This window comes from Schistocerca cancellata, chromosome 2 (assembly GCF_023864275.1).
Source record: "Schistocerca cancellata isolate TAMUIC-IGC-003103 chromosome 2, iqSchCanc2.1, whole genome shotgun sequence".
Lineage (NCBI taxonomy): Eukaryota > Metazoa > Arthropoda > Insecta > Orthoptera > Acrididae > Schistocerca > Schistocerca cancellata.
In genome coordinates this window covers 811,018,499-811,037,871 of record NC_064627.1, presented here as the reverse complement: position 1 = coordinate 811,037,871, position 19,373 = coordinate 811,018,499, and the positions used below count along the sequence as shown (strand labels likewise).

Here is a 19,373-nt window from a genome sequence, read left to right as displayed (position 1 = left end):
GACCTTTATGTTGGTAGACTGACCCTTGTCAAACATGAACATTATTTATGTCTGTTGTCCTCCTTTCTTATGTGGAGAAATCTATGAGATTTTTCACTGTAAATTTACCAGTCCCTCTCTATTACATATGTATTGTGTTACATGCCGACCATCATTGGTGTGAGTATTCCTGTCCAACAATGTCTCTGTGCCTTAGCAACTGTGAATCAGTGTACGCTGAGATAACAAAAGTCATGGAATAACGCTAATATTGTGTCGGACCTCCTTTTGCCCGTCATACTGCAACAACTCGACGTAGCAAGGACCCAACAAGTCGTTGGAAATCCCCTATGAAAATAGTGAGCCGTGCTGCCTGCATAGCCTTGGCTAATTGCGAAAGTGTAGCCAGTGTAGGATTTTATGCGTGAACTGACCTCTCTACTATTTCCCATAAGTGTTCGACGGGATTGATGTCAGCAATCTGTGTGGCCAAATCGTTTGCTCGAATTGTCTAGAATGTTCTCCAAACCGGTCGTGAACAATTGTGGCGCACTGACATGGCGTATTGTCATCCATAAAAATTCCATCGTTGTTTAGGAACATTAAGTCCACGAATGGCTGAAAATGGCCTCCAAGAAGCCGAATATAACCATTTTCAGACAATGATCGGTTCACTTGGAACAGAGGACACAGTCCATTCCAAGTAAACACAGCCCACACCATATGGAGACACCACCAGCTTGCACAGAGCCTTGTTGACAACTCGGGTCCATTGCTTCGTGAGTGCGCGTCGCACTCTAACCCAACCATCAGTTCTTACCAACTGAAATCGGGACTCACTGACAAGGCCACACTTTTCCAGTGATCAAGAGTCCAACTGATTTGGTCACGAGCCCAGGAGAGGTGCTGCAGGCGACGTGGTGCTGTTAGCTAAGGCACTCGCGTCGGTCGTCTGCTGCCATAGCCCGTTAACGCCAGATTCTGCCACACTGTCCAAACGGATACATTCGTCGTACACCCCACATTGATTTCTGTGGTTATTTCATACAGTGTTGCTTGTCTGTTAGCACTGACGCAGCTGTTCTCGGTCGTTAAGTGAAGGCCTTCGGCCAGTGCCTGAAATTTGGTATTCTCGGCACACACTTGACACTGCATCTCGGAATACTGAATTCCCTACCGATTTCCGAAATGGAATGTCCCATGCGTGTAGCTCCAACTACCATTCTGCGTTCAAAGTCTGTTAATTCCTGTCGTGCGACCATTATCACGTTGGCAACTTTTTTTACACGAATCAACTGAGTACAAACGACACCTCCGGCAATGCACTGCCCCTCTATACTTTATGTACGCGATACTACAGCCATCTGTATATGTGCAGATCGCTATCCTATAGCTTTTGTCACCAGAGAGTACTAGTGCAAGAAAGTAACTGGTGAGTTGCAGCACTGTACGACAACTGGGAAGGACTATGAAAGATGGGTGCAGCACAGCCATCAGGTGGCTGTCAGACCAGTAGTTGGTTCGTGCCGCTGCGGGCTGCAGCCTTTGCCGGCCGGCGCGACCCATATTCGCTGAAACCGGATCCGTCGAGCCGCCCCGGCGACTGGAGCACGTGATGGCGGTCCCGGTGGCGTCCGCAAATAGGCGTCCTCCGCCAGCGAGAGGGCAGATAGCGCGCGGACTTTGGCGGAGTCGCGAACCGCCCCTCTGACGTCGCCGGCGCCGGCGCCGGCCGGCTCGCGCTGAGGTCGCCCTATCTCGGCCTGTTGACAAGTCTCCCTCTTGGAAATTCCTCCGCCCGAGAAAAAAGAACCACATCTGCGGAGTGACCGCTGTTCTAACCTCAGCCGTCGCAGTGCGACATCCGTGAAAACAGTAACGGAAGGGAATTTTAATGATGTAAACATTCACCGAGACTGAGACTCTCGTAATGTTTTCTGTCCAGGCTTTTAAATTGTAATGCGTTATTTATACAGAGGGGTCCAAAAAAAAAATGTATCCACTGTTTAAAAGTCCATAACTGGCAAACTAATTGACGGAGTTGTCTCATCTTTGGTAGTGTAATAGTTTGTAGTTCCGGCAATCGCCACATAAGCGTTGTATTGCGTTGTTTTGTTTTGTCAGATGACAGTCGCCAGATAGTCATTGTTTCTTTCTTAGTTGCACCTAGTTACTCGAGTAAACATGGCTGGCGCAAGGCTAACATTCGATGAAAGGAAGTCAGTTTTGAAGTGGTATTTTATGTACGAAAACATTAATGAGGTTCAGCGGCAATGGCGAAACGAGTGCCAAACAGAGCCACCGACACGTTTAACGATTCGTCGCATTCCAGACAAATTTCTGGGCTCGATTGGGCCATTCTTCTTTGACGGCACAGTTACCGGTGAGGTGTACCTTCAGAAGCTTCAGACATCCATTTTACCTGCCATCCGAGACTTGTATGAAGACGGAAGGGCTTAATTTCAACAAGATGGTGCCCCAGCCCACTATCAAAATCATGTTAGGGCGTATCTCGACGAAAATCTACCAGGAAGATGGATAGTGTGTAGAGGTGCTGTGGAGTACCCACCACGTTCCCCAGACCTGACTCCTCTGGACTTTTACCTGTGTGGAACACTAAAAGACGTCGATTATCGACTAAAGCCACGCACATTGGATGAACTTCGAGAACCCACCGTACACTCATGTGCGAATATCCAACTGAACACGTTGCAGTTAGTAGTTCGTGCTGCAGTTCGGCGGCATCGTTTGTGTGTGGATGTTAAATGGTGACCATTTCGAACACCTACAGTGATATCTTGAAGTGGGACTTTAAGCTACACTTTCACCAAAAATGGGACAACTCCGTCAATTAGTTTGCAAGTTATGGACTTTTAAACAGTGGATACATTTATTTGGACCCCTCAGTATTTACAATGTGTCTTCTGTCACGATCTTTATTTTATTTTTTACGCCGAGAAGGAGGAGGAGATTAGCATGTAACGTCCCGTCGACAACGAGGTTATTAGAGACGGGGCGCAAGCTTGGATTAGGGAAGGATGGAGAAGATAAGCGGCCGTTACCTTGCAAAGGAACGATCCCGGCATTTGGCTGGAGAGATTTAGGGAAACTACGGAAAACATGAATCAGGATGGCCGGACGCGAGTTTGAACCGTCGTTCTCCCGAATGCGAGTTGAGTGTGCTAACCATTGCGCTGCCTCGCTCGGTAAGACGCCGAGGCGTTGCGCAGTCTGCGCCACACCACGAGTGATCCGTTTAGTCCGAGTCCGTTAGGACTGAGTCTGCTCGAGCCAAGTTAGGGGACCACACACGAACGAGCCGCACCGCCATTTTGCAATGGTCTGTGGCCGTGAAATGTGAAGCGTTTTTGGTAAACGACAGTAGCTATGAACGAAGAAGAATTCTTTAACTGCCGCTGCCTTTATACAGGGTTTCACAGGAGGAGTGGTCAATATTCGGAGACACGACATGAACGATCATTCGAAGCAGAGAAGTCCAGCAAACGTGGGCCCTAAAATGCATGCCTTAAGGGCTACGAGAATTTCTTAGTTTTCGATGCTACGAAACAAAAGTCTTCTAATGCAACCTCTTTGCTTTCTGTGGTATACACCACTTCTAACAAACACCGAACAACGCGCTCCAGTACGCGGCCGCCAAATACATCTCTGGCCGCACTTCTCGGGGCGGCCCGCTGCTTCCATCGCTGGCCGTCTTCACACGCACGCTCCCTTACGTGGCCGAGAAATACATCGCTGACCGCACTTCTCCGGGCGGCTCGCAGCTACCATCGCTGGCCGCCTTCGCGCGCGCGCGTTGTTCAGCACACAGCAATTGGCTACGCCAGGAAACATTGCGATTGGTTTTCCGTGGAAAACAGCGACCCCAGCCGACGGCTCCATTAACTAGAAAACCTTATATAAACCCGGCCGCCGCCGCAAACGACAGTTCTCGTCGGGAAGTGCAGTACGCCGTGTTCCACCTGCTTGTGGATGACTCGCCGCATCACTCGAGGTTACCTGGCTGCTCGGCGGAAAATCTTGCGACTTCACTTGGAGAGACTGAACTTCACTGGACTTGGGAATAATTACGGGTCGTGCACCCCACCATGCACATTCGGACATTGGTATAACCAAACTTTAATTCTGCATTACTTCTGAGTGTGAGCCTGGGTAGACGCTTGGCTAACATAATTGTTAAAAAGTGATTTGTAATATGGAGCAAAACAAGAAAAAAAAATTGTCCAGCAGACATGGCTTCCAAAAATACGCACCTTAAGATCTATATCACTTATTCGGTAGAAGAGATGTGTTTCACAGAAGCGAAGACGAACAGGTGCTCATATAGATCTTAAGGTATGTCCTTTAGAGCACATGTTTACTTGACATTTTTTCTTGTTTTGGTCCGTACCACTAACTCACAGAATATGGAAAGCAAAGAGCTTGCAGTAGAAGCCAGCCGCGGTGGCCGTGCGGTTCTAGGCGCTGCAGTCCGGAACCGCGGGACTACTACGGTCGCAGGTTCGAATCCTGCCTCGGGCTTGGATGTGTGTGATGTCCTTAGGTTAGTTAGGTTTAAATAGTTCTAAGTCTAGGGGACTGATGACCTCAGATGTTCAGTCCCATAGTGCTCGGAGCCATTTGATTTATCCTGTATCGAGGAAATAAAACCGGAAAGGAAATGGCAGAAAAGATGAATTTCAGCTAGAAGACAAAGTGACAAGGAGAGAGCCCAGGATCGTGGATGGGAATCGGGGAACGGACTGAGTGGTGAGTTAAGGTGTCAGATATCTCACCCTTAAAACTATTCACACTCGAGGTCCTTACTTCATCCTTTGAAACAGAATCGCTACTGGAAACAATAATAGCCGCCATGGCAATAGAGCATGCAGTTCCTAGAGTTGTGCTAACACGAAAACCATCGCAAACAACAATATTACTGCAAATGACAAAGTGTTAAAAGTATCACATGTATTCCACTAGAGAGAAAAAGGCATGACCACATAAATGTGGTGTTACGTAAATTAAAGAGAAACCTGTTGATGATGTAACATCGCCGGAAACACATATGGCAAAAACTGAACAACAAGAAATTTTTTTTGATCAAGACGGAACCTCTAAACTACATTTAAATCGACTGAGAAATCTTTTTAGCCACAATACATGCAAGAGTTTACAATGTCACTGAAGATGGTTCAGAAACAGTGCAAACAGTATTTTTGTCGCGAGTGCAAACAGTATTTTTGTCACGGAAGATACGTACAATACTGTAGGAAATGACCACTCAAACGAATTTCTTAATTTATGAGCAATTTCCTCTTTATGTAGCTTGGTATAATTCCCAGTAACTTTCCAAGGGCATAGGTACAGCAGTAGTGCTAGGCTCATTTAAATGCGCTGGTTAGATATGCAGAGTATCACATCATTGTCTTACAAATAGAAATGGTACCAGGAAGATTATTTCGTCGCAAGGATGGAGTAGACGCCAATGACGGTGGTTCATTTGTTGCAATTAAGAATTAGATAATATATAGTGAGGATATTAAGGATTACGTGTGTGAAGTAATCTGGATGAAGTTAAGCATCAAAGGTGCGACAAATTGGTAGTCGGATACTTTTGCAGACTGTCTGCATCAGGAGTTTTAGTGCCGGAGCGCTTCAGATAGAACTTGCAGAATTTTGTGGTATAGTATCCTGATCATGCTATTGAAATAGAGGGAGGTTTTAACTTGCCACTGTAGAATGTCATGCGATCAAAACTGGTGCCAGAGGTAGGAATTCGTGTGACCTTCTACTGACTCTCTTGTCCGAAAATTACTGCAGGCAGATAGAGGGTTATGTCTTGACCTCTTGGCAACAAACAGTCCTGAACTTCTCGAGTCAGTTAAAGCACAAGAGGGTATCAGTGATCATAAGGCTATGGTAGTGTCAGTGACTATGGGTGTTGTAAGGACTGTTCGGAAAGATGGGAAAATATTTCTGCTTAGCAAAAGTGACAGGACACATACAAATATCTTAAAATAAACGTCAAATATTCAATGCCGAGGACGAAGATGAGAGTAAACTCTGAGACCTCTAGCAGCGAACAGGCCTGAACTTTTCGAACCAGTTAACATACTGGAGTGCATCAGTGATCAAAAGGCTGTAATAGCATGAATGACTGCGAGTGTTGTAGGGACTGTTATGAAAGGTAGGAAAACACTTTTGGTTAGTAAGAGTGACCGAATACAAACTGCAGAGTACCTGATCAATCAATATCAAATATTTATTTCTGAGAATGAATATGTGTAGCACAAATGGATAAGATTCAAAAAGCATCTTTCAATACGGCTTAGACAAGCACGTTACGAGCGAGGTTTTAAGGGACGGGCAAGACGAAAAACCCACCACGGATTAACAGTTGTGTTAGAAAGTTGCTACGTAGACAATGACTGCTTCATCACAAAGAAAAGATGAACGAAAAGAAAATAAATGTAAGGAGAGCAGCGAGGGAAGAGTTCGGTGACTATGAAAGTAAAATTTTGCCACCGATCTGACTAAAACATAAAACCAGTAAGCGTGTTGAAATCATCTATTCAGTCACTCAGCGGTTATGCTGGCACCGAAACGGAAGGTGACAGATAGAAGGTCGAACTACAGAAGTCGATCTTCCGAGACTGTTTCACCGCGGAAGATCGTAATAACGGTCCCTGCTTCAACTTATTGTGCTGTAGACGAAATAGCAAATATTGAGATAAGTGATGGTGGGATAGAAAAGCAATTAAGAGTACACTCGCCTAGTAGTGGAAAGGCTTCTGGATCAGATGAGATACCTGTAAGATTATACAAAGATAAAGCGAAACAACTTGCTTATCTTTTAGCAGCAGTTTATCATAATCGTTGGAGAAAGGAAGGGTGCCTAGCGACTGAAAAAAAAAAAAAAAAAGCGCAGGTCATTCGCATTTTGAAGAGGGGTCTTGGGACAGATACACATAATTATAGGTTTATATCGCCGAAGTCAATCTTGTAGAATTACGGAACATGTTTTGTGCTCACGAATTATGATGATTTTGGAGAATGTAAATCGCCTTTATAAAGAACAACATGGCTTCTGCAAACAGCGATTTTTCGAAACTCAGCTAGCTTTCTTCATCCATTAGTTCCACTGTGCTGATGGTATCGCCACTGAGGTTGACACTGAGGCATTTGATACCCTCCCGCAGTGCTGTTCAGCAAAAAAAAAAAAAACGAGCTTACCGAGTATCGGACCAGATTTACGACTGGATTCAAGACCATCTTAAGGAGAGAACTCAACGCATTACTCTCAACGTAGCAAAACCGGCAGATGTAAAACCAGTTTAAGGAATACCCCACGTATGTGTGACAGGACCGTAACTGTTGGTTGATTTGGAGGTAAGGAAGTCGGCAGTGCCTTTTCAAATGAACAATCTCGGTATTTCCTTAAGTGATTTAGTTAAATCACGAACAAAGTAAACTAGGACGCCCGGATGCGAGTCTGAACCGTCGTCCTCCGGAATGCGAGTCCAGTGTTCCAACCACTGTGCCACCTCGCCCGGTCCTTCATTGTTAAGATCACATATAAATGATCTAGTGGCTGACGTCGGAATCTCCAAGAAGTTGTTTGCAGATGGTGTAGTTTTCTGTAAGAAGACAGCAACGTCAGAAAACTGTAGCGAATTGTGGGAGGAGCTGCAGAGGATTGGTGAATGGTACAGGGACAGGCAGTTGACCCTGAACGCCAATAAATGAACATACTGCGATTATGTAGGAGAAGAAATCCACTACTGTATTTTACAGTACTGGTGACAAATCAATGGAAACATTAAGTACTGTAAAATATGTAGGAGTATCTATCCGGAGTGACGTAAAGTGGAATGAACACATAAAACAATTAGATTGAGGTTCATAGGAAGAACAACGGCCTTGCCGCAGTGGATACACCGGTTCCCGTGAGATCATCGAAGTTAAGCGCTGTCGGGCGTGGTCGGCAAATGGATGGGTGACCATCCAGGCCGACATGCGCTGTTGCTATTTTTCGGGGTGCACTCAGTCTCGTGATGCCTGAGGAGCTAGTCGACTGAATAGTAGCGGCTTCGGTCAAGACTACCATCATAACGACCGGGAGAGCGGTGTGCTGACCCCACGCCCCTCCTACCCGCATCCTCCACTGAGGATGACACGGCGGTCGGATGGCCCCAGTAGGCCACTCGTGGCCTGAAGACGGAGTGCTTTTCTTCATAGGAAGAACCTTAAGAAAATGTAGCTCATCCACTGAAAACGTGGCTCATGAGGCGCTTGTTCGGCCGATTCTTGCGTGTTACTCATCAGTTTGGGATCCTTACCAGGTTGGAATAATAGAAGAGATAGACAAAACCGAACTAAGAGCGGCGTGTTCCGTCACGGGGTCCTTTATTTGGCGCGAGAGCGTTACTCAGATGCTCAACAAACTCTAGTGGCAAACGCTACAAGAGGGATTAATGTGCATCACGGAGAGGTTTACTTTTGAAATTCCGAGGGAGTACGTTCTGGGAAGAGTCGGACAATATATTACTTTCTTCCAAATACGTCTCGCGAAATGACCAGAACGAGAAAATTCTAGAAATTAGAGCTAATACGGATGCTTATAGACACCCATTCCTCTCACGCGCCATTCGCGAATGGAACAGGGAATGTTGGACTAGACATTGGTACCAGTGGTACTGTCCGCTATACACAGTCGGGTAGCTTGCGGAGTACACAGGGTGTGCAAATTCTAGGGACTGACCGATGAGAGGATACGGAACAAAAAAGGTCTAACGAACTTATGTCCGGAAGTGCATGGTTTCCATGCTACACACCATTTATTCAATCGCAAATTGTTACAGAGACTGCGGTCTACAGTTACAGTATGAACTGAAAATGGTTTCCATCTGCCTCAGCGCATGCGTGTACTCACCCTAGCAATTTCTGTCTCACACGTTCACATCGACCAGGCTGCATCTGAACCGTGTCAAAGGCAGCACGAATACGCTGTTCCACTCTCTCCACATCTGGAGTGGGCTCTGCATGGGCGGTACTTTTGAGGTGGCCCCATAACCAGAAATCGCACAGATTGAGACAGACGCGGTGAACGAGCAGCCCATGCAACTGGACCCCTCGTGCGATCCATCGATCAGGGAAGACACGGGTGAGATGCGTCCGGACGTTAACTGCGAAGTGGGCTGGAGCACCGTCATGTAGCCACCACATAACCCTTCGAATCATCAATGGCACTTCTTACAGCAGGGGAGGCGATGTCACCCGCAAGAAACGCCGACGATTTTGGCCTGTTAGGCGACTTGGAAGAAAGATTGGTCCCAAAATACGATCGCCAATTGTCCTGGCCCACATATTCCGGCTGCACCGAAGCTGATGATTTGCTGTCACCATACAATGAGGTTTCTGCATGCTATTCCACAGATGACTGTTATGAAAGTTGAAGACACCACTCCGCGTAAAAGTGGCCTCATCCGTGAATAGAAAGGATGACACAAATCCCGGAATCGTGATTGTCTGGTGAAGAAACCAGTGACAAAACTGCCACCGATGTGAAAAGACTGTCGCTTGTAAACCCTGCACACGCTGTAAGTGATAAGGATAGCAACAACTGTCATAGAGAATATTCCATCTGGTCGTCTGGCATACCCTCTACTGGAGGGCCAACTGCCTGATACTGACACGCCGGTCGCCTTCCACAGTGTTAATCACATTTTCCTCCAAATATGGTGTCCCAACATTTCTGGTACGTCCTTCATGATTTCCTGCTTCCTGAAACGACCCTGTCTCAGAAAAACGGCGAAACACTGTTGCAAGCGTTGAATGCTGTTGTTGTTGTCTACGGGGATAGGTCTCCTGATACAACCTTGCTGCCGCCGCCCGTTGCCATTTGCCTTTCCGCAAGTAAATAGCATGTCTGTAAGCTCTTGATTCGAATACGGAACCAGTGTGTAGAACGCTACATCCACTACAAAGTGAGTAAGTAAGAGAAGTGAATCGGACACAAAATTACCAGTTACTATGACAGGAGAGGGCGCTAGGGCGTGACGTATGAGGAACAGTACCACCCTCTAGGAGGAAACCATAACAGTGGCAGCATGGTACAGCGTGTTGGAAGGCAGTCTCTGTAGCAAAATATGATTGAATAAGTGGTCTCTAGCATGGAAACCAGACATTTCGGGACGTAGTTTCATTATACATTTTTTACCGCATCCTCTCACTAATGAATCCTTAGAGTTTGTATATGGTGGAAAAAATCACCCTGTGGATGTAGGTGTAGACAGAGTTTTATGGTAACCAAAATACCACACTGCCCACAAGTGGAAGTTTTTCCCTATGAGCGCCGTCATTGTGCTTAATCAGACTGCAGTAGCGCTAGTGAACAGCAGGAAGGTGAACAGGGTAGGGGCTACTGACCTTCCCGTTGCAGCCGTTGTCCGTGGGGCTGTAGGGCACACTGGCGGGCCACAGCGCCCTCTTGGGCGCCGCCTCCACCGCCGCCACCAGCAGCAGCACCACGCACGCTACCAGCGCCGCCTGCAACACCACACGTTTCCACAAATTACACAAAACTGGCATAGGAGCTAAGAGTACTGCTATAATAGCAGCGTAAAACAAAACGGACAGCGCTGCAATCTCCATATGTGACATACACCACACAGAAGATAATAGTAATTTCAGGTTTCAGTAGGTATTGGATGCTACAAGAGTAAGAGAAGACTGACGTCGACGTGCCGTACTGATGAAAATGGCGACCTGCAATGGGCGATACTACACTACTGGCAATTAAAATTGCTACACCACGAAGATGACGTGCTACAGATGCGAAATTTAACCGGCAGGAAGAAGATGCTGTGATATGCAAATTATTAGCTTTTCAGAGCATTCACTCAAGGTTGGCGCCTGTGGCGCCGCCTACAACGTACTGACATGAGGAAAGTTTCCAACCGATTTCTCATACAGTTGACCGGCGTTGCCTGGTGAAACGCTGTTGTGATGCTCCGTGTAAGGAGGAGAAATGCGTACCATCACGTTTTCGACTTTGATAAACGTCGGATTGTAGCCTATCGCGATTGCGGTTTATCGTATCGCGACATTGCTGCTCGCGTTGGTCGAGATCCAATGACTGTTAGCAGAACATGGAATCGGTGGGTTCAGGAGGGTAATACGGAATGCCGTGCTGGATCCCAACGGCCTCGTATCACTATCAGTCGAGATGACAGGCATTTTATCCGTATGGCTGTAACGGATCGTGCAGCCACGTCTCGATCCCTGAGTCAACAGATGGGGACGTTTGCAAGACGACAACCATCTGCACGAACAGTTCTACGACGTTTGCAGCAGCATGGACTATCAGCTCGGAGACCATAGCCGCGGTTACCTTTGACGCTGCATCACAGACAGGAGCGCCTGTGATGCTGTACTCAACGACGAACCTGGGTGCACGAATGGCAAAACGTCATTTTTTCGGATGAATCCAGGTTTTGTTTACAGCATCGTGATGGTCGCATCCGTGTTTGGCGACATAGCGGTGAACGCTTATTGGAAACGTGTATTCGTCATCGCCATGCAGCGTATCACCCGGCGTGTGGTATTATGGGGTGCCGTAATCATATCGGTCACCTCTTGTTCGCATTGACGGCACTTCGAATAGTGGACGTCACATTTCAGATGTGTTACGACCCGTGCCTCTACCCTTCATTCGATCCCCACGACACCCTACATTTCAGCAGGATAATGCACGACCGCTTGTTGCAGGTCCTGTACGGGCCTTTCTGGATACAGAGAATGTTCGACTGCTGCCATGGCCAGCACATTCTCCAGATCTCTCACCAATTGAAAACGTCTGGTCAATGGTGGCCGAGCAACTGGCTCGTCACAATACGGCAGACACTACTCTTGATGAACTGTGGTATCGTGTTGAAGCTGCATGGGCAGCTGCACCTGTACACGCCATCCAAGCTGTGTTTGACTCAATGCCCAGGCGTATCAAGGCCGTTATTACGGCCAGATGTGGTTGCTCTGGGTACTGATTTCTCAGGATCTATGCACCCAAATTGCGTGAAAATGTAATCACACGTCCGTTCTAGTATAATATATTTGTCCAATGCATATCCGTTTATCATCTGCATTTCTTCTTGGTGCAGCAATTTTAATAGCCAGTAGCGTATGTTCCCTCGGAAAGTATGGTAACAGTCAGCCCTCTGTCAGGTCTTAACTTGCTGTCTGTTGAGAGACACTATAGTATCGCTCAAAAGTATTTTGTAGTTGAACTAGTAGGGTGGTAGAATTGTTTATTAATACGCAGAATCAAAAGAAACCAGTTGTTCAGGCAGAAGACTGCTGTTACATGTATTGATTGCTGAATACAGGCAAATGAAATGAAATGATCGTGTTGCACTGACTGCCAGGAGGCCCCATCCAGGGAAGTTTGGCAGCTGGCTTGCAAGACTTATTTCAGGCGACGCCACACTTGCAAGTCGGTGTTGATGAACTGATGATAATGACAGGACAACACCCACTCGACTAGTGGGGAAAAAAATCTCCAACTTGGCTGGGAATCGAACCCTGGCCCGTTGCACGGGAGGGACACACGTTACCACTCAGCTAACCAGGAAGACTGAGTACAGTTAAACATGGACTTAAACCGTAAACAGTGTTGCCAAGGGGCTACTTAGTATTTTGTAGAATGCAACTGCAAACGAACCAAGCTACAAAAAGGTAATTTAATTCTGATATTTTTATTTACTTCCTGCAACGCTTAAAACTAAAGAGTACACAGCAGATTTCAGACAAGTTGTCTGAACAGCCAAACTCAGTCCTTCGTTACGAAGGTATTTGGCATCTCATAACTGCTTGTGAGTCTCTGGGTCCGCCTCCAGAAAGAAAGGGGGAGGATAGAACACATTGCACAAAGTGGTCGGGCCCAAAAAACCATCCAAACAGAAGATCATCAGAAGGCAATCGATGGCTGATCTCAAAGAATCAGTCCGGGCATATATGATGATCTTCAGGTTTCACTTAGCAGCTGTAGATCTGAACTTCTCGAAAACCTACGATAAATGCGAAAAAGAGGAAGGTCACACTACGGTTTGCAAAGAAATACAAGTTATGGACCACTGAAGACTGATCAAAAATTTTAGCGAGTAATGGAAGTTTAATATCTTCTCCTCAGGCGGGATACAGTACATTCGACGGTCGGAAAACAAGAGGAATGAGAGAAGGTGCCAAGTATCCATCATGAAACACGAAGGAGGAAGCACCATGTTGTGGGGGCGTTTCTCACGAAGTGGTGTAGGTCTTTTCGTCGACATTAAAGGGTTAATGGATAATCGGAAGTATGATGAAATATTAACACCTCACGGAAGACGAAATATACAGCGTAATTGGCAACTGCATCACGACAACGATCCGAAGCATCCTTCTTGTCATATTGAGACATTTCCGATGCAGCACAAGGTCCAGACTTGAACCCCACAGAACATCTTTGGGACGAGCCGGATAGACGTGTTGGCCAGCAAAACTGCACCGACAATGAGACTTTCTATCAAGAATTGTATGAGCAATGGAAGAAGATTCCTCAGTCGCGATTGGCCAAACTTGTGGATTCTGTGCCTTCCAGGTGTGCTGTAGTAATATACACAAAGGGCTATGCAACTAAATTAAACCAAGAACACCATGGATCAAGACTTCATTATTAGTTTACTTCGGTTTATTTTTAATTAAACACGTTTGAGACTATGTAATTTATTCATTTTGTGTTTTATTATTAGTGCAGAGATTAGAATCGTATACTATACGGTAGAAAATAAAGTACATAATATAAAGATTTGATAATTAAGTTCTTTCATCTAAATTTTACCTAAACCGAATTTATAATCTCCATTTCAAAAACCTCGTCTTATTCAAAACTCAGCAGTCGTTGATGTTTGTTTACAGCTTTCTTCCGCTATTTAAATCGTCATATTGAATTAGATGAGTGTTTCTGCTTCCTCTTATTTCGTTTGGACTGTTTATTATTGCATATTGAAAGATAATCGAGTGTCTAAGTGCTTTAGACATAGAAGGGGGAGGGGAGAATAATCAACGTATTATGTATGCGTAACCAGCAAAGCAATTTAAAAATTATAGATGGCAGGGTACTGAATATTTAACACAAATAAGGTCGAGTAAACATTTAGTTCGGCAGTCTGTCTGTAGGCGGTACACTAAAAGAAACAACTGGCGCTGTTTCTGACAAGGGAACCTCCCCATCGCACCCCCCTCAGATGTAGTTATAAGTTGGCACAATGGATAGGCCTTGAAAAACTGAACACAGATCAATCGAGAAAACAGGAAGAAGTTGTGGGGAACTATGAAAAAAATAAGCAAAATATACAAGCTGAGTAGTCCATGTGAAAGATATGCAACATCAAGGATAATGTAAGCTCAGGAGCGCCGTGGTCCCGTGGTTAGCGTGAGCAGCTGCGGAACGAGAGGTCATTGGTTCAAGTCTTCCCTAGAGTGAAAAGTTTACTTTCTTTATTTTCGCAAAGTTATGATCTGTCCGTTCGTTCATTGACGTCTCTGTTTAGTGTCTTGTGTTTTGCGATCGCACCGGAAAACCGTTCGATTAGTAGACGAAAGGACGTGCCTCTCCAATGGGAACCGAAAACATTCGATCGCAAGGTCAAAACATAAGAGTTTGTCACATAAACTGCAACAAATGAATGCAACAGTTTCACAGTCGCACAGTTTTCCCTGTACTTTGTCAAGACATATGTTTTTAACGTTTTCAGATTTTTCCCTGTGTAGACCGTCAGTTACCTCGCATCGGACGGACGGACAGATAATAATTGTCTGAAAATAAAAAAGTAAACTTTTCACCCGAGGGATGACTTGAACCAAGGACCTCTCGTTCCACAGCTGCTCACGCTAACCACGGGACCACGGCACTCATGAGCTCACACTAGCCTCGATGTTGCTTATCTTGCACATGGACTACTCAGTTTGTATATTTTGCTTATTTTTTTTTCATAGTTCCCCACAACTTCTTCCTGTTTTCTCTATTGATCTGTGTCCAGTTTTTCAAGGCCTGTCCACTGTGCCAAATTGTAACTGAATCTGAGGGGGGTGCGATGGGGAGGTTCCCTTGTGAGGAGGATGTGTTCGTCTTCAGACTGAGCCTGCCGCCTGGCAAGCTTGCGAGTGCTGAGGCTAATCTAACTGTCAGGCGCCCACGTTTGAGCTGAGTCAGCGATTACGGGCGTCTCCGTAATACACTGCCAGATAAACAGAAGTGAAGCGCCCAGGAGACGTGGTCAGTTGTCAGTGTAACTTCGTACACACACGCATCATCAGCGTGTATGTAAATGATTAGAATGGAAATATCGGGGAGAAGTAGAATGGCCACCAGAATGCATTAGTGTTGTTTGTGATTATTGAAATTTTCCTGGCGTAAAGAGTATTCCATGAACTTGCGGATTGTAATCAGATGACATCGACTTCCTGACACAATGTATCGGCTGACAACCATTAAGCCATCTTCAGGTTATTATTTTGCACTGAGGTTGCTAGTTCAAGTCTCGCGCACAAAGACAGCCGTTACATGAGCGACCTCTGTCGAATTACATGCCGTCGTCGAATATTGCTCCATGTATGGCGCGCAGGATAATGGAATGTAGTCGAATTTAGTCGGGTGATGCTGAGGGAATTGGATTAGGAAATGAGACACTTAAAGTAGTAAAGGAGTTTTGCTATTTGGGGAGCAAAATAACTGATGATGGTCGAAGTAGAGAGGATATCAAATGTAGACTGGCAATGGCAAGGAAAGCGTTTCTGAAGAAGAGAAATTTGTTAACATCGAGTATTGATTTAAGTGTCAGGAAGTCGTTTCTGAAAGTATTTGTATGGAGTGTAGCCATGTATGGAAGTGAAACATGGACGATAAATAGTCTAGACCAGAAGGGAATAGAAGCTTTCGAAATGTGGTGCTACAGAAGAATGTTGAAGATTATAAGGGTAGATCACATAACTAATGAGGAGGAATTGAATAGAATTGGGGAGAAAAGGAGGTTGTGACATAACTTGACCAGAAGAAGGGATTGGTTGGTAGGACATGTTCTGAGGCATCCAGGGATCACCAATTTAGTACTGGAGGGCAGCGTGGAGGGTAAAAATCGTAGAGGGAGACCAAGAGATGAATACACTAAGCAGATTCAGAAGGATGTAGGGTGCAGTAGGTACTGGGAGATGAAGAAGCTTGCACAGGCTAGAGTAGCATGGAGAGCTGCATCAAACCAGTCTCAGGACTGAAGACCACAGCAACAACAACATGGCGCGTAGGAGCATGCGTAATGAGATACTATACGCACGCTCTCTGTCGGAATGCGCATTCGCGGAGTTAAAATTCAGATGTCAAAATGAATAAAAATAAATACCGCTAGATGTGCCATATGTTATAAAATGTTTTCTTACAGTAGAAATTACAGATATCACCAGGTCGCACACCTTATCCATTTGAAAGCTGCCATCAAGATTAATGAGATCTTACGCTAAACGTATTTCCACCAATTCCTTAAAACTTAATCCTAGAAGGATCTCGTCGAGGCCAAGATTTCTGTGGAAGAGTAATCCATGGAATATACTGTGGAGATACAAAGTTCGGCTATGGCTGTCTTACTGGGCTGCGAAGGCGAGTGTGGCGATCATGTTCAACGCATCCTTCACGCACTTTGCGCGTCGTCTGACAAATGTAGGGTTTGCCACACTGACATGGTATTCTATTGAGTCCTACCTTCCGCAATCCCAGATCGCCCTTTGCCGAACAGAGAAGAGCACAAGTCTTTGCAGGTGGGCGAAATATTACTTTGACATGTTGTTTTCTTCAGATTCTGCCGAATTTCGACGAAATATTGCCGACGTACTGGAAGGATGCCCTGGACTTCAACCGCTCCTTCTCCTGCTCTTGTGGGTGGTCACGTTTCTTCTTTCTTAAAGCTGTGTGATCTGATGTGGCCGGCCGGAGTGGCTGTGCGGTTCTAGGCGCTACAGTCTGGAACCGAGCGACCGCTGCGGTCGCAGGTTCGAATCCTGCCTCGGGCATGGATGTGTGTCGCAGGTTCGAATCCTGCCTCGGGCATGGATGTGTGTGATGTCCTTCGGTTAGTTAGGTTTAATTAGTTCTAAGTTATAGGCGACTGATGACCTCAAAAGTTAAGTCGCATTGTGCTCAGAGCCATTTGAACCATCTGATCTGATGTGAAGATTATCCATTACTTTTGGACACTAAATGTAGGTGTTCCAGCTCATTTGCAAGGCTGACTCTATCAGATACAGCACATACCTGGTGCACCAACGTTCGAAGGACGCCCATAGTTTGTGTTGGGCAGAGGCAGATAGACGCCTGCAAATACAGGTCTGCATGTGTGGGCTTACGATAGACTGATATCCCAATGATCCATCCAATTTCCATCTTCAACTTATTTTTTATTCAACAGAGAATATTTTGAGCAAATTGACGGTGTTGCCATGGGTAGCCCTCTCTCCCCTCAGGTAGTAAACATTTTTATGGAAAACTTTGAGGAGAGGGCAGATCCAAAAGTCTTCTGGCAATATGTGGATGATACTTTGCATGGTACTTTAGTAGTGTGGCCCCACGGTGAAGAAGGACTATCATGCTTGTTGCAGGGTCTGAATTCTATCCATGAGAATATCAAATTTACGATGGAATTGAAGAAGGGCGGCTGTCTGCCATTTCTGGACATCTTTGCCAGATGGAAAATGGATGGATAATGGGGTATTTCCTTCACCGTAGGCCCACACAAACAGACCTGTATTTTCAGGTAGCGTTCTCGCTTCCCACGCCCGGGTTCCCGGGTTCGATTCCCGGCGGGGTCAGGGATTTTCTCTGCCTCGTGATGGCTGGGTGTTGTGTGATATCCTTAGGTTAGTTAGGTTTAAGTAGTTCTAAGTTCTAGGGGACTGATGACCATAGATGTTAAGTTCCATAGTGCTCAGAGCCATTTGAACCATTTGTATTTGCAGGCGTCTTGCTTCATCCACCTATACAAAGTATGGGCGTTCTTCGAACGTTGGTGCACTTTCTGGGATCGGGAACGGGCCTGTAGAGATACAACGCACCCGTGAGTGACAGAACTATCAGAACCTGGTGGAGTCTGAAAGGTGCCTCATCATGGATTTCCGTTTGGCCAGTTGGGATTGCTTGGTAAAACACATCCTAAGACATCAAGGATGCCAATTTAGTAACGTAGGGAAATGTAGAGAATAAAAATTGTAGAGGGAGACCAAGACTTCACTAAAATAAGCACGTTCAAATGGACACATGTCGCAGAAGTTATGCAAAGATGAAGAGATTTCCCAAGAAAAGAATAGCGTAGACAGTTGCAAGAAATCGGTCGTGGACCTAAGGATCGCTGCAACTACAGCAATAATCATTCTCGTCGCAATAATTTTTCTCGTAACAGTTATTATTATTGTCATATGTATCGTCAGTGTTATCGCTGCCGATCGATGATTTGGTATATTCATCTGTCTCGAACAACATAAATCGTGAGCGGTCGGCGAACCTATTCCTATGCTGTGATAATGGTGTGTAGATTCTTGCATAAAATTAGAGTTGTTGACTCATGTGGCAGGAACAAAAAATATAATTTATTTCAAAAATTTTGTTGTGCTTATTAATGCTAAGCAGATCAATACAATTCAATATCCAAGACGTGTTATCGGCAGACAAATACCTTAAACCTGTCTCTGCAGATATTAAACTTTCATACAATCGAGAAACACCACCGTTATTCTGAATAACAATAACTGTGGCTACGCTGAAAGTAATTCATATTTACTGTAAAGACTCCGCGTTCGTTTTCAACTGCCTCGACGGCAGAAATGAAAATGTGAACCATATACTTATACATGGTGCGCAAAATACAACTGACCTGGAAAATATTTATAGCACTGACGCGGTATTGACCCTTGTTAATGAATAGGAGAACTCCACAGCAGAGAAAATGCCGGCAACCGTGATCTCGATGTCCCAATCTGCGAATGCGCATCTCCCGAAAGCTCTGTTCCGAGTTCTTCGCTATGTCGTTACGTTTGAGTGAGCGAGAGAGCAGACGTGTTTAGTGGCTAGCTGAATGTAACACAAAACGGTGTTCGTGATAAAACAGCGCGTATTCACTGTCGAGTGTTATGCAAAACCTATTTCGTGGAAGATGTGTGTTGAACCGTTTGCAAGAGAATTTAAAACTGGGATGTTTTTTCCAAACATCCAACTAAGTCACCAATGCAAAAGTTAGTGCCAAAACGCGAAACGGACTCTGTAGCGAATTACAGACGTAACTCTCTGAACAGAGTTCGAACATCAGAAAACAATACTGGAG

The 19,373-nt window shown here is 45.4% G+C and overlaps 1 protein-coding gene across 1 annotated transcript in view; it reads right to left on the bottom strand.

Moving 5' to 3' along the window:
- LOC126162685 (uncharacterized) overlaps positions 1 to 19,373 on the bottom strand; it is a 43,886-nt gene that overhangs the window by 7,210 nt on the left and 17,303 nt on the right. Inside the window, exon 2 of the mRNA XM_049919339.1 lies at positions 10,408 to 10,527. Within this exon, the coding sequence (XP_049775296.1) occupies positions 10,408 to 10,527 (120 nt within the window). The remainder of the gene's footprint in view (positions 1 to 10,407; positions 10,528 to 19,373) is intronic.